Source organism: Mobula hypostoma, chromosome 7 (assembly GCF_963921235.1).
Source record: "Mobula hypostoma chromosome 7, sMobHyp1.1, whole genome shotgun sequence".
Lineage (NCBI taxonomy): Eukaryota > Metazoa > Chordata > Chondrichthyes > Myliobatiformes > Myliobatidae > Mobula > Mobula hypostoma.
In genome coordinates, this window is record NC_086103.1 from 188,196,056 (window position 1) to 188,209,546 (window position 13,491).

A 13,491-nucleotide genomic window follows, 5' to 3' on the forward strand; every position below is an offset into this window, starting at 1 on the left:
TTATGGTGATAGGTTCTTGATGAGACAGGGTGTGAAAGGTCACAGGGAGAAGGCAGGAAAATGGAATTGAGAGGGAACTGGATCAGCCATGACGAAATGGCAGAGCAAACTCAATGGGCAAAACAGCCTGATTCTGCACCTAAGTCTTATGTCTTATGGTTTTGGGGCTGCATTGTGTGAGGGGTTTGGGGTTTCAGGATTGAGGGCTTTGGTGTTTATGAGTTCCAGTGTTTTGGGGTGTCAGAGTACGGTATTTCTCTGAGTTTGGAGTGAGGGGATTTGGGGTGTCAGAATATGTTGTTTCTCTGAGTTTGGGGTGAGGGGATTTGGGGTGCCAGAGTAAGGTGTTTCTCTGAGTTTGGGGTGAGGGGACTTGGGGTGTCAGAGTAAGGTGTTTCTCTGAGTTTGGGGTGAGGGGACTTGGGGTGTCAGAGTAAGGTGTTTTCTGAGTTTGGGGTGAGGGGATTTGGGGTGTCAGAGTAAGGTGTTTTCTGAGTTTGGGGTGAGGGGATTTGGGGTGTCAGAGTAAGGTGTTTTCTGAGTTTGGGGTGAGGGGATTTGGGGTGTCAGAGTAAGGTGTTTTCTGAGTTTGGGGTGAGGGGATTTGGGGTGTCAGAGTAAGGTGTTTTCTGAGTTTGGGGTGAGGGGATTTGGGGTGTCAGAGTAAGGCGTTTTCTGAGTTTGGGGTGAGGGGATTTGGGGTGCCAGAGTAAGGTGTTTCTCTGAGTTTGGAGTGAGGGGATTTGGGGTGTCAGAATATGTTGTTTCTCTGAGTTTGGGGTGAGGGGATTTGGGGTGTCAGAGTAAGGTGTTTTCTGAGTTTGGGGTGAGGGAACTTGGGGTGTCAGAGTAAGGTGTTTTCTAAGTTTGGGGTGAGGGGATTAGGGGTGTCAGAGTAAGGTGTTTTCTGAGTTTGGGGTGAGGGGATTTGGGGTGTCAGAGTAAAGTGTTTTCTGAGTTTGGGGTGAGGGGATTTAGGGTGTCAGAGTAAGATGTTTTCCGAGTTTGGGGTGAGGGAATTTGGGATGTCAGAGTGAGGGGGTCTGGTGCATGAAGTCTGCATTCCAGTTCACGGTTCGGTCCATTGATTCCTTATTCTGGGTTTTCCTGTTTTCCCCCGTTCCATTGGGTGCCTTAATTGAGGCACCTGATTCTCATTTTGGGCTGGCACATAAATGCCTCTCAAACCAAGGATTCCCTGCTGGACTGTTCCCTTCCCATTCCTTCTGAAGCCTTGCCTGCAGCACTGTCAAGTTCAACTGCTGGAGTGAGACCGGAGCCTTCCCATGCCAAGATAAGAAACTATCTATCATTGAGTTTGGATCTATCTCTTTGTGACCCCGTGTTGAGTGTCCATGTCAAAGAAGAATCCTGGCCCTAGGTCCCGTTCCCAAGGAGGGGTCCTGGCTCTGTGTTCTGTGTTCCTGTGTTCCAAGTTCCAGGTGCCATGTTCTAGTCCTGTCCAAGTCAAAGCTTTGTGTTCTCATCCTGTCCATGTCCCTCACTCAGTCCAGGAGTCCCTCGGCAAGTGTCCTTGGCAGTCATCTTGGCCCTGCGTCCTAGAAAGGGTCCTGGCCCTGCTCTCCAAGGAAGAGTCCCGGCTCCGTACCCAAGCGTTTCGTCCTGTCCTGGAGTACCTCATCCAGTCCACGTCCTAGGCTCTGAGCATCCGGTCCATGTCCTAGGCTCTGTGTTCCTGTGTTCCAAGACCAAGTCCAGGCGCCATGTTCCAGCCCTGTCCAAATCTGACCTTCGTGTCCTCATCTAGTTCCGGTTCCTCTCCCAGCCCGGTGTTGAGGATTCCTTGTCCTGTGATGGGGTACCTCATCCTGTGCTGGAGTACCTCGTCCTGTCCTGTAGCCACATCCTGTCCTTGCCAAGATCCTAGTCCCGAGTCCTAGCCTAGATCCGGGTTCTGGTTCCGAGTCCCAACCAAGACCCAGGTTCCCGGTCCTTATCCAGGCTCTGGTTCCGGAGTTCCGAGTTCCTAGTCCAGGCTCCTCCTTCCTGGTTCCCTGTCCGGGTCCCGTGTTTCCAGTCCAAGTCCTAGCCCAGGCCCTGAATCCAAGTCTCGTCTAGGGCCTGTGTCAATGTCCAGCGTCACCTTGCTATCTTGATAACCCTAGTCCTGTTCCTAGTACTTCAGTGTCTGTTTATCTTGCATTTGGGTCTGCCATCAACACCCACTTTATAACAAGTTCAGGCACGAGGAAATCTACAGATGCTGGAATTTCAAGCAACACACATAAAAAAAATTGCTGGTGTAATGCAGCAGGCCAGGCAGCATCTATAGGAAGAGGTATAGTCGACGTTTCAGGCCGAGACCCTTTGTCTCGGCCTGAAACGTTGACTGTACCTCTTCCAACAAGTTCAGGTGAGGGTTTTGAGGGTTTCAGAGTGAAGGGTTTGGGAGTTTGAGGTGAGGGCTTTTGGGGTGTCTGGGTGTGCCCTAAGCTATCTCCTGGGATTCCCTGCCTCACGGGCTGCACTGGATGTGGGTTTACCGTGCTTATAAACGAGCCGAAGGTGATGGTGTCGTCCGGTTTCTCCTGAAGGCATACGATAGCCGTGCTGAGGTCAGTGGTGAGTTGGGAGAGCAGACAGTCCACCTTGTCCTTCAGTACCTGCAGGATCTGCTGCAGCATCGACACCAGCGCAGGAACTGCAACAGGACACAGGCACTGGCTGAGGATTGCAACCATCCAGTGTCACTCACAGCTGTATCTGTGCTGCTGCTGACACGGCAGAGAAGTGAGTGAGAGATCAATCAGGTAGCAGTGTGAGATGGTTGTGTGAGAAATCCCTTGTGACAAAATCCTACCTTGGTGCGTCACTGTGGTATAGGAGCGACACTGGCCGGACATCAGTGAAGCACGGTGGAGATTCGTTCTCTGGCAGGTCTAACCTGGCCGTGAAGGTGATGTTCCATCAGTATAATACTAGACTAGATCTAGTGGTAGGATCGTGGCTAGCTAAGTCAAGGAGGTAAGCATGCCTTTGCTACTTTGTAGGTTGCACCCAAAGAGGACGCTGGCACCAGGGCGTCTGTTGGTGTCTGTGACAGATGAATCCAAAAGGGTCAATGGTACAGCCACCTTGGTGGCATGCGGAGGGACCAGAGTGCTGGTCAACGGATGGCATCGCGAGACTAGTTAGTTGTCACTGCGGGGCAACTTCCTTATCCGCTAAGTCTGTTACACTCCTGTGTACCACTTAGCATCAGATCTGGAATCCCAGAGAGACTGTATGGTGGGGGCACGACACCGTCTGTCGGATTACTGTGCAAGGCGTGTATACAGTCAACATCGAAATCGATGGACAGCCGAAGAAGGGACAGTGAATAATAGCAATTCCTTGTGGCACTGACACGGTTGTGTTAGAGAGTGTGAGACCTCTCTCACGCACAGTGTGAGACGGCTGTGAGGGTGAGTGTGTACAGATGTGTGGGTGGGTGTGTGAGAACTCTCTCACGCACAGTGTGAGATGGCTGTGTGGGTGTGTGTGTACCTACCCATCTCATGCTGAACGCAGGTACAGTCCAACACCAGCAGGTGGTTCTTGCAGACCAGCATTGGGCCCACCCTCCTTGCCCGGCCCTCCCACCTTCTCAGCCTGGCAATAAGTTCTTGGAACTGCTCCGGTCTCCAGCTGTACATCTGTTCCACAGCCGTCATATCCCATTCTCGGATCGCTTGGAGTGTTTCCAGCAGCCAGATTTTGCAGATTCGGAACTTGAGTGTCTCCTTCAGGGAATCCTGAGAGAAAATAGAATCGCTGTGAAACCTAGCCCACTCCCTGCGGGCAACGACTCCAGGCACAGCCTAGGCCCACGCCAAGCCTCACAGAATCCTCTCCTCTTCCACCAGGCCATCAGACTGCTTAATTCATGCTGACACAACTGTATGTTTATGCTATCCTGTTGTACATAATATTTATTATAAATTACTATCATTGCACATTTGAACGTAGGTGTAATGTAAAGATTTTTACTCCTCATGTCTATAAAGGATGTAAGCAATAAAGTCAATTCAATTCAATTCCTTCAGCCCACGGACACTCTGCCCCTTTAAATATACCCAATGCCTCGGCCTCCACTACTGTCTGTAGCAACGAACTCTATAGACTCACTACCATCTGGCTAAAAAAATTCTTCTCATCTCTTTTCTAAATGGACATCCTTCTATTCTGAGGCTGTGCCCCCTGTTCCTAGACTCCCACACTATAGGGAGCATGGTCTCCACAACCACTCGATCTAGCCCTTTCATATTCAATAGGTTTCAATGAGATCCCCCCAGCTATTCTTTTACACTGCATTGAGTACAGGCTCAGAGCCAAAACACTCCTCATACATTAACCCTTTGATTCCCAGAATCTTTCTCATGAACCTCCTCTGGACCCTCTCCAATAACAGCACATCCTCTCTAAGATAAGGGGCTCAAAACTGAGGTCTGACCAATGCTTTATAAGCCTCAGCATTATCAGACATCCCACCCTACAAAAACTCACTTCAGGGAGGTAGCACCCCCCGCCCCACCCGGTCGACCTCCAAGGGTGTATGTAATACTTCGTTTAGTGATTTTGTCTAATCTGTAAACCAAGTCGTGTATATGCAGAAAAAGTGACATTAAAATATGCACTTGTATTATATTATCAAGGAGTGTTTTTTTTTTATTCTATTACAACTTTAAGCAAGTCCACAGGGAGTTTGGCCTCATCATGTAGGACATCAATAGAGCATCCTTAGCAGCTGGCCAGCTAGTTTAAATAGCGTTAGCTATGCTAATGAATGAATGACACCTGTTAAACTCACCTCAACATGTCGTTTACATTTTAACCCACCATGGGCAATAGAAAAGTTACTGTTGCAAACAGTGCAGCGAGCAACACTGTCATTATTTTTGAGGTCAACTATAAAGCCCACCCACAGAGAAAACTGATAGGTCTACGTAGCACAAAGGGTGACCAATCAGGGTGCTCGCTCTCGCTCTCAAAAAAATCGATTTCTGGGATAATGTATATAATCTTTGAGCGTCAGGGAGCCACTATCAATATGCGGGAGACTCCCAGAACTTCCAGGAGAGGTGGGATGTCTGCAGTATATTCTAGTCCGCTTTAATTGAATGATAACATTGTAGTTGCCTTCCTCACTATCGACTCAACCTGCAAGTTAACCTTTAGGGAATCCTGCACAAGGACTCCCAAGTCCCTTTGTACCTTTGATTTTTAAAATTTCTCCCCCTTTAGAAAAGACTTTGTCTTTATTCTTCTACCAAAGTGTATGACCAGATGTTTTTCCACACTATATTCCATCTGCCACTTCTTTGCCCATTATCACAATCTGTCTAAATCCTTCTGCAAACTCTCTGCTTCCTTAACACTACCTGCCCCTCCATCTATCTTCCTTTCATCCACAAACTTGGTCAGAAAGCCACCAATTCCGTCATCCAAATCATTGACGCATAGTGTAAAAAGAAGCGTTCCCAGCACTGATCCCTGTGGAATACCACTAAACACTGGCAGCCAACACGAACAGACCAAAATACCATAAGACATATGAGCAGAATGAGGCCATTCAGCCCATCGAGTCTGCTCCACCATTCCATCATGGCTGATCCCGGATCCCACTCAACCCCATACACCTGCCTCTCACCATATCCCTTGATGCCCAGCCCAATCAATCTATCAACTTACACTTTGACTGGCCTCCACTGCAGTCTGTGGCACAGCATTCCGTGGATCCACCACTCATTGGCTAAAAAAAAAATCCTCATTACTGCTGTTCTAAAAGGTCACCCCTTAATTTTGAGGCTGTGCCCTCTAGTTCTGGATACCCCCACCACAGGAAACATCCTCTCCACATCCACCTCATCTAGTTCTTTCAACATTTGGTAGGTTTCAATGAGATCCTTCTTCATTCTTCTGAATTCCAGTGAGTACAGGCCCAAAGATGCCAAACATTCCTCATATGTTAACCCCTTCATTCCTGGAATCATCATCGTGAACCTGCTCTGGACTCTCTTCAGTGGTAACCCATCCTTTCTGTGATAAGGAGCCCAAAACTGTTGACAGTACTCTAAGTGCAGCCTTACTAGTGTCTTATAAAGGCTCAGCATGATCTCCTTGTTTTTATATTCTATTCCCCTTGAAATAAATGCCAGCACTGCATTTGCCTTCTTTACCACAGACTCAACCTGTAAATTAACCTTCTGGGAGTCTTGCACGAGGACTCTCAAGTCCCTCTGCACCCCTGATGTTTGAACCTTCTCCCCATTTAGATAATAGTCCACAATATAGTTCATTTTACCAAAATGTATTGTCATATATTTCTCAACACTGTATTCCATCTGCCACTTCTTTGCCCATTCTTCCAATTTGTCTAAGTCCTGCTGCAATCACATTGCTTCCTCAGCACTACCTACCCCTCCACCTATCTTCATATCATCCGCAGACTTTGCCACAAAACCATCAATTCCATTATCTAAATTACTGACAAACAATGTGAAAAGTAGCGGTCCGAATACTGACCCCTGAGGAACACCACTAGTCACTGGCAGCCACCAGAAAAGTCTCCTTTTACTCCCATGTCCTGCCTCCTGCCTGTCGCCATTCCTCTATCCATGCCAGTATCGTTTCTGTAACACCACAGGATTTTATCTTGTTAAGCGGCCTCATGTGAGGCAACTTATCAAGTGCCTTCTGAAAATCTAAATAAATGACATCTACTACCTCTCCTTTGTCCACCCTACTTGTTACTTCCTTGAAGAATTTATACAGATTTGTCAGGCAAGATTTCCCTTTACAGAAACCATGCTGACTTTGACTTATTTTATCATTAGTCTCCCAGTACCCTGAAACATCCTTAATAATGGATTCCAACACTTTCCCAACCACTGAGGTTAAGCTAATTGGCCTATAATTTCTTCCCTTTTGTCTTTCTCCCTTCTTAAAGAGTGGAGTGATATTTGTAGGTCCATGCCAGAATTGAGTGATTCTTGAAAGATCATGACCAACGCATCCGTTATCTCTTCCGCAACCTCAATCAGGACTCTGAGATGTAGTCCATCTGGCCCAGGTGATTTATCCACCTTAAGACCTTTCAGTTTGCCTTGCACTTTTTCCTTTGTAATAGCAATGGCATTCACTCCTGCTCCCTGACACTCACGGACCTCTGGCACACTGCTAGTGTCTTCTACAGTGAAGACTGAAGCAAAGTATTTATTAAGTTCATCTGCCATTTCTTTGTCCCCCATTACTACCTCACCAGCATCATTTTCCAGTGGTCCAAGATCAACTCTCATCTCCTTTTTATTCTTTATATAACTGAAAAATGTTATATATTACTGTTTTATATTAAATATGCCCTCATAGTTCATCTTTTTCCTTTCTTATAGCTTTTTTAGTTGCCTTTTGTTGGATTTTAAAAGCTTCCCAATCATCCAACTTCCCACTCACTTTTGTTCCCTTATATGCCCTTTCCTTAGCTTTTATGCAGTCCTTAACTTCCCTTTTCAGCCCTAGTTGCCTAGCCCTGCCATTTGAGAACAACTTCATCTGTGGAACATACCTATCCTGCACCTTCTGAGCTATTCCCAGAAACTTCAGCAATCTCTGCTCTCCCATCATCCCCATCGGGATCCCCCTCCAATCCACCTGGGCAAGCTCCTCTCTCATGTCCCAGAAATTTCCTTTATTCCATTGTGATACTGATACATAGCACAGATATTTACAGCACATTACAGGCCCTTCGGCCCACAATGTTGTGCCGACCATGTAACCTACTCTAGCGACTGCCAAGAATTTGCCTAGCAAATAGCCCCCTATTTTTCTAAGCTCCATGTTACCTATCTAAGAGGCTCTTAAAAGATCCTATTGTATCTGCTTCCACCACCGTCACTGGCAGTGCATTCCACACACTCACGCCTCTGTGTGAAAAACTTAACCCTGACATCCCCTCGGTACCTATTTCCAAGCACCTTAAAACCATGCCCCTTCGTGTTAGCCATTGGCAAAAAGCCTCTGGCTAGCCACACAATCAATACCCCTCATCATCTTATACACCCCTATCAGGTCACCTCTCATCCTCCGTCACTCCAAGGAGAAAAGACCAAGTTCACTCAACCTATTCTCATGAGGCATTCTCTCCAATCCAGCCAAAATCCTTGTAAATCTCCTCTGCACTCTCTCTGTAGTATCCACATCCTTCCTGTAGTGAGGTGACCAGAATTGAACACAGTACTCCAAGTGGGGTCTGACCAGGGTCCTATACAGCTACAACATTACCTCACGGCTCTTGAACTCAGTCCCATGGCTGATGAAGTCCACACCACATGCCTTCTTACAACACTGTCAACCTGCGCAGCAGCTTTGAGTGTCCTATGGACACGGACCCCAAGATCTCTCAGATCCTCCACGCTGCCAAGAGTCTTACCATTTATATTATATTCCAGCTTCAAATTTCACCTACCAAAATGAACCACTTCACACTTATCTGGGTTGAAGTCCATCTGCCACTTCTCAGCCCAGTTCTGCATCCTATCAATGTCCTGATGTAACCTCTGACAACCCTCCAGATTATCCACAACACCCCCATTTATAAAAATCACAAAGAGGAGGGGTCCCAGAACAGATTCCTGCGGAACACCACTGGTCACCGAACTCCATGAAGGGGAGACATGTGACCTATGCATCTCCCTCTCATACTGCACTATGAATTCAATCATATTACAGATGAGCTTAGAGCGTGGATCAGCACTTGGAGCTGTGATGTTGTGGCCATTACAGAGATTTGGATGGCTCAGGGGCAGGAATGGTTACTTCAAGTGCCAGGCTTTAGATGTTTCAGAAAGAATAGGGGGGGAGGCAAAAGAGGTGGGGGTGTGGCACTGTTGATCAGAGATAGTGTCATGGCTGCAGAAAAGGAGACAGTCATGGAGGGGTTGTCCACGGAGTCTCTGTAGGTGGATGTTAGAAACAGGAAGGGGTCAATAACTCTACAGGGCATTTTTTATAGACCACCCAATAGTAACAGGGATATCGAGGAGCAGACAGGGAGACAGATTCTGGAAAGGAGTAATAATAACAGGATTGTCGTGGTGGGAGATTTTAATTTCCCAAATATCAATTGGCATCTCCCTAGAGCGAGGGGTTTAGATGGGGTGGAGTTTGTTAGGTGTGTTCAGGAAGGTTTCTTGACACAATATGTAGATAAGCCTACAAGAGGAGAGGCTGTACTTGACCTGGTATTGGGAAATGAACCTGGTCAGGTGTCAGGTCTCTCAGCGGGAGAGCATCTTGGAGATGGTGATCATAATTCTATCTCCTTTACCAAAGCATTGGAGAGAGATAGGAACAGACAAGTTAGGAAAGCATTTAATTGGAGTAAGTTGAAATATGAAGCTATCAGGCAGCAAGTTGGAAGCAGATGTTCTCAGTGAAATGTACGGAAGAAATGTGGCAAATATTCAGGGGATATTGGCGTGGGTTTCTGGGTAGGTACGTTCCAATGAGGTAGGGAAAGGATGGTAGGGTACAGGAACCATGGTGTACAAAGGTTGTTATAAATCGAGTCAAGAAGAAAAGAAGAGCTTACAAAAGATTGAAAAAACTAGGTAGTGATAGAGATCTAGAAGATTATAAGGCTGGAGTTTAAGAAAGAAATTAGGAGAGCCAGAAGTGGCCATGAGAAGGCCTTGCAAGCAGGATTAAGGAAAACCCTAAGGCATTCTACAAGTATGTGAAGAGCAAGAGGATAAGACATGAGAGAATAGGACCAAACAAGTGTGACAGTGGGAAAGTGTGTAGGGAACCAGAGGAGATAGCGGAGGTACTTAATGAGTACTTTGCTTCAGTATTCACTACGGAAAAGGATCTTGGCAATTGTAGGGATGACTTACAGTGGACTGAAAAGCTTGAGCATGTAGATATTAAGAAAGAGGACATGCTGGAGCTTTTGGAAAGCATCAAGTTGGATAAGTCAGCAGGACCGGATGAGACCAGGCTACTGTAGGAGGCGAGGGAGGAGATTGCTGAGCCTCTGGCGATGATCTTTGAATCATCAATGGGGACGGGAGAGGTTCCGGAGGATTGGAGGGTTGCGGATGTTGTTCCCTTATTCAAGAAAGGGAGTAGAGATAGCCCAGGAAATTACAGACCAGTGAGTCTTACTGCAGTGGTTGGTAAGTTGATGGAGAAGATCCAGAGAGGCAGGATTTATGAACACTTGGAGAGGCATAATATGATTAGGAATAGTCAGCATGGCTTTGTCAAAGGCCTAACGAGCCTGATTGAATTTTTTGAGGATGTGACTGAACACATTGATGTTGGTAGAGCAGTAGATGTAGTATATATGGATTTCAGCAAGGCATTTGATAAGGTACCACATGCAAGGCTTATTGAGAAAGTAAGGAGGCATGGGATCCAAGGGGACATTGCTTTGTGGATCCAGAACTGGCTTTCCCACAAAAGGCAAAGAGTGGTTGCAGACAGGTCATATTCTGCATGGAGGTCAGTGACCAGTGTAGTGCCTCAGGGATCTGTGCTGGGACCCCTTCTCTTTGTGATTTTTATAAATGACCTGGATGAGGAAGTGGAGGGATGGGTTAGTAAATTTGTTGATGACACAAAGGTTGGGGGTGTTGTGGATAGTGTGAAGGGCTGTCAGAGGTTACAGCAGGACATTGATAGGATGCAAAACTGGGCTGAGAAGTGTTCAACCCAGATAAGTGTGAGGTGGTTCATTTTGGTGGTCAAATATGATGGCAGAATATAGTATTAATGGCAAGGCTCTTGGCAGTGTGGAGGATCAGAGGGATCTTGGGGTCCGAGTCCACAGGACACTCAAAGCTGCTGCGTAGGTTGACTCTGTGGTTAAGAAAGCATATGGTGCATTGGCCTTCATCAATCGTGGGATTGAGTTTAAGAGCCGAGAGGTAATGTTGCAGCTATATAGGACCCTGGTCAGGCCCTATGTGGAGTACTGTGCTCAGTTCTAGTCGCCTCACTACAGGAAGGATGTGGAAACCATAGAAAGGGTGCAGAGGAGATTTACAAGGATGTTGCCTGGATTGGGGAGCATGCCTTATGAAAATAGGCTGAATGAACTCGGCCTTTTTCCTTGGAGTGGCGGAGGATGAGAGGTGACCCGATAGAGGTGTATAAGATGATGAGAGGCATTGATCGTGTGGATAGTCAGAGGTTTTTTCCCAGGGCTGAAATGGCTAGCACGAGAGGGCACAGGTTTAAGGTGCTGGGGAGGAGGTACAGAGGAGATGTCAGGGGTAAGTTTTTTTTACGCAGAGTGTGGTGAGTGCGTAGAATGGGCTGCCGGCGACGGTGGTGGAGGTGGATACGATAGGGTCTTTTTGGAGACTCCTGGACAGGTACATGTAGCTTAGAAAAATAGAGAGTTATGTGTAACCCTAGATAATTTCTAAGGTAAGAACATGTTTGGCACAGCTTTGTGGGCTGAAGGGCCTGTATTGTGCTGTAAGCTTTCTATGTTTCTATATTGCGATCATTGTCACCTAGGGGTTACTTTACGTTAAGCTCCCTGATAAGAACTGGGTTAGATAGAGTGCATAGCCAGCGCCTCTTCCCCAGGGCTCCACTGCTCAATACAAGAGGACGTGGCTTTAAGGTAAGGGGTGGGAAGTTCAAGGGGGATATTAGAGGAAGGTTTTTCACTCAGACAGTGATTGGTGCGTGGAATGCACTGCCTGAGTCAGTGGTGGAGGCAGATACACTAGTGAAATTTAAGAGACTAATAGACAGGTATATGGAGGAATCTAAGGTGGGGGGTTATATGGGAGGCAGGGTTTAAGGGTCGGCACAACATTGTGGGCTGAAGGGCCTGTACTGTGCTGTACTATTCTATGTTCTATGTTCTATTACACAACATCCAATTTTAGATAGTCTTTCTCCAAGTTAGCTGCTCTAAAAAGCCATCTCAATGACATTCAATAAATTCCCTCTCTTGCAATGCGACACCAACCTGATTTCCCCAACCCTCTTGCATATCGAAGTCCTCCATTACAATTGTGACATTACCCTTATTACATGCCTTTTCCAGCTCCCTTTGCAATCTCAACCCCACATCTTGGCTACTATTTGGAGGCCTATATATTATTCCCATAATGTTTTTTTTTAACCCTTGTAGTTCCTTAACTCCACCCACACAGACTCTCTGACCCTATGTCACGTCTTTCTAAAGATGCAATTCCATCTCTCACCAACAGACCACACCACCACCTGTGCCTTCCTGCCTGTCCTTTCAATACACCTTTGATATTAAGCTGCCAACTATGACCTTCTCTCAGTCATGCCCACAACATCATACCGACCAATCTCTAAGTATGCCGCAAGTTTGTCCAGCTTGTTTTGAATGCTATGCACATCTAAATACAACACCTTCAGTGCTGGATTCTTCACCCTTTTGAATTTTGCCTCTGTGGTGCAATTTAACTCGTTGCTCTGCCTGCAGTTGCAGGCCCCCTTTATTGCCAGTCAGCCTACCTTTTATTCATGCTGTGATGCAATAGGCTCTTACCTTGTGAGGGTCTAACCTGGGCAGGACAGATCTAGTCCAGAGAAATGCCGCCAGGTTATGTGATGCTTTCCCCCAGTCCTCACCTTAATCAACTGCTGTTGTGTCTTGAGGGCCCTCGTCAGTCCCAGGTCGGAGCTGAGTATTGCACTCAGCAGACTGCTGGACAGCGGGTAGAGGTGATGTCGCAGAGGTTCTCCGCTGACATGCAGCCCCCTGTCATCCTGGTCACAGCGCAACACCAATTTTGTGGGGAGGGAGCAGAAATGTTTAGAGCCCAGTGGCTTCGTCGTGTCACCAAATCTGGTCACCGTGGCTCGAAAACCTGCAAACACCAGTACATGAAAGTAAGAGGCTGAAGAGAGCGGAGGACTCAGTCCAATACATCATGGACACATCCCTCCCCATCGGGAATATCCACAGGACTCAGTCCATCCAGACACATCCCTCCCCATTGGGAATATCCACAGGACTCAGTCCATCCAGACACATCCCTCCCCATTGGGAATATCCACAGGACTCAGTCCAATACATCATGGACACATCCCTCCCCATCGGGAATATCCACAGGACTCAGTCCATCCAGACACATCCCTCCCCATTGGGAATATCCACAGGACTCAGTCCATCCAGACACATCCCTCCCCATTGGGAATATCCACAGGACTCAGTCCAATACATCATGGACACATCCCTCCCCATCGGGAATATCCACAGGACTCAGTCCATCCAGACACATCCCTCCCCATTGGGAATATCCACAGGACTCAGTCCATCCAGACACATCCCTCCCCATTGGGAATATCCACAGGACTCAGTCCAATACATCACGGACACATCCCTCCCCATCGGGAATATCCACAGGACTCAGTCCAATACATCACGGACACATCCCTCCCCATCGGGAATATCCACAGGACTCAGTCCAATACATCACGGACACGTCCCTC

General features: G+C 47.1%; 1 protein-coding gene across 1 annotated transcript in view; it reads right to left on the reverse strand.

The window, feature by feature from the left end:
• The window catches only part of LOC134349967 (dynein heavy chain domain-containing protein 1), a 221,153-nt gene that overhangs the window by 137,008 nt on the left and 70,654 nt on the right, over window positions 1-13,491 (reverse strand). The window contains exons 9-11 of the mRNA XM_063054919.1: window positions 12,628-12,866; window positions 3,512-3,755; window positions 2,505-2,662 (exon numbers count right to left, since the gene is read on the reverse strand). Of these exons, the coding sequence (XP_062910989.1) occupies window positions 2,505-2,662; window positions 3,512-3,755; window positions 12,628-12,866 (641 nt within the window). The remainder of the gene's footprint in view (window positions 1-2,504; window positions 2,663-3,511; window positions 3,756-12,627; window positions 12,867-13,491) is intronic.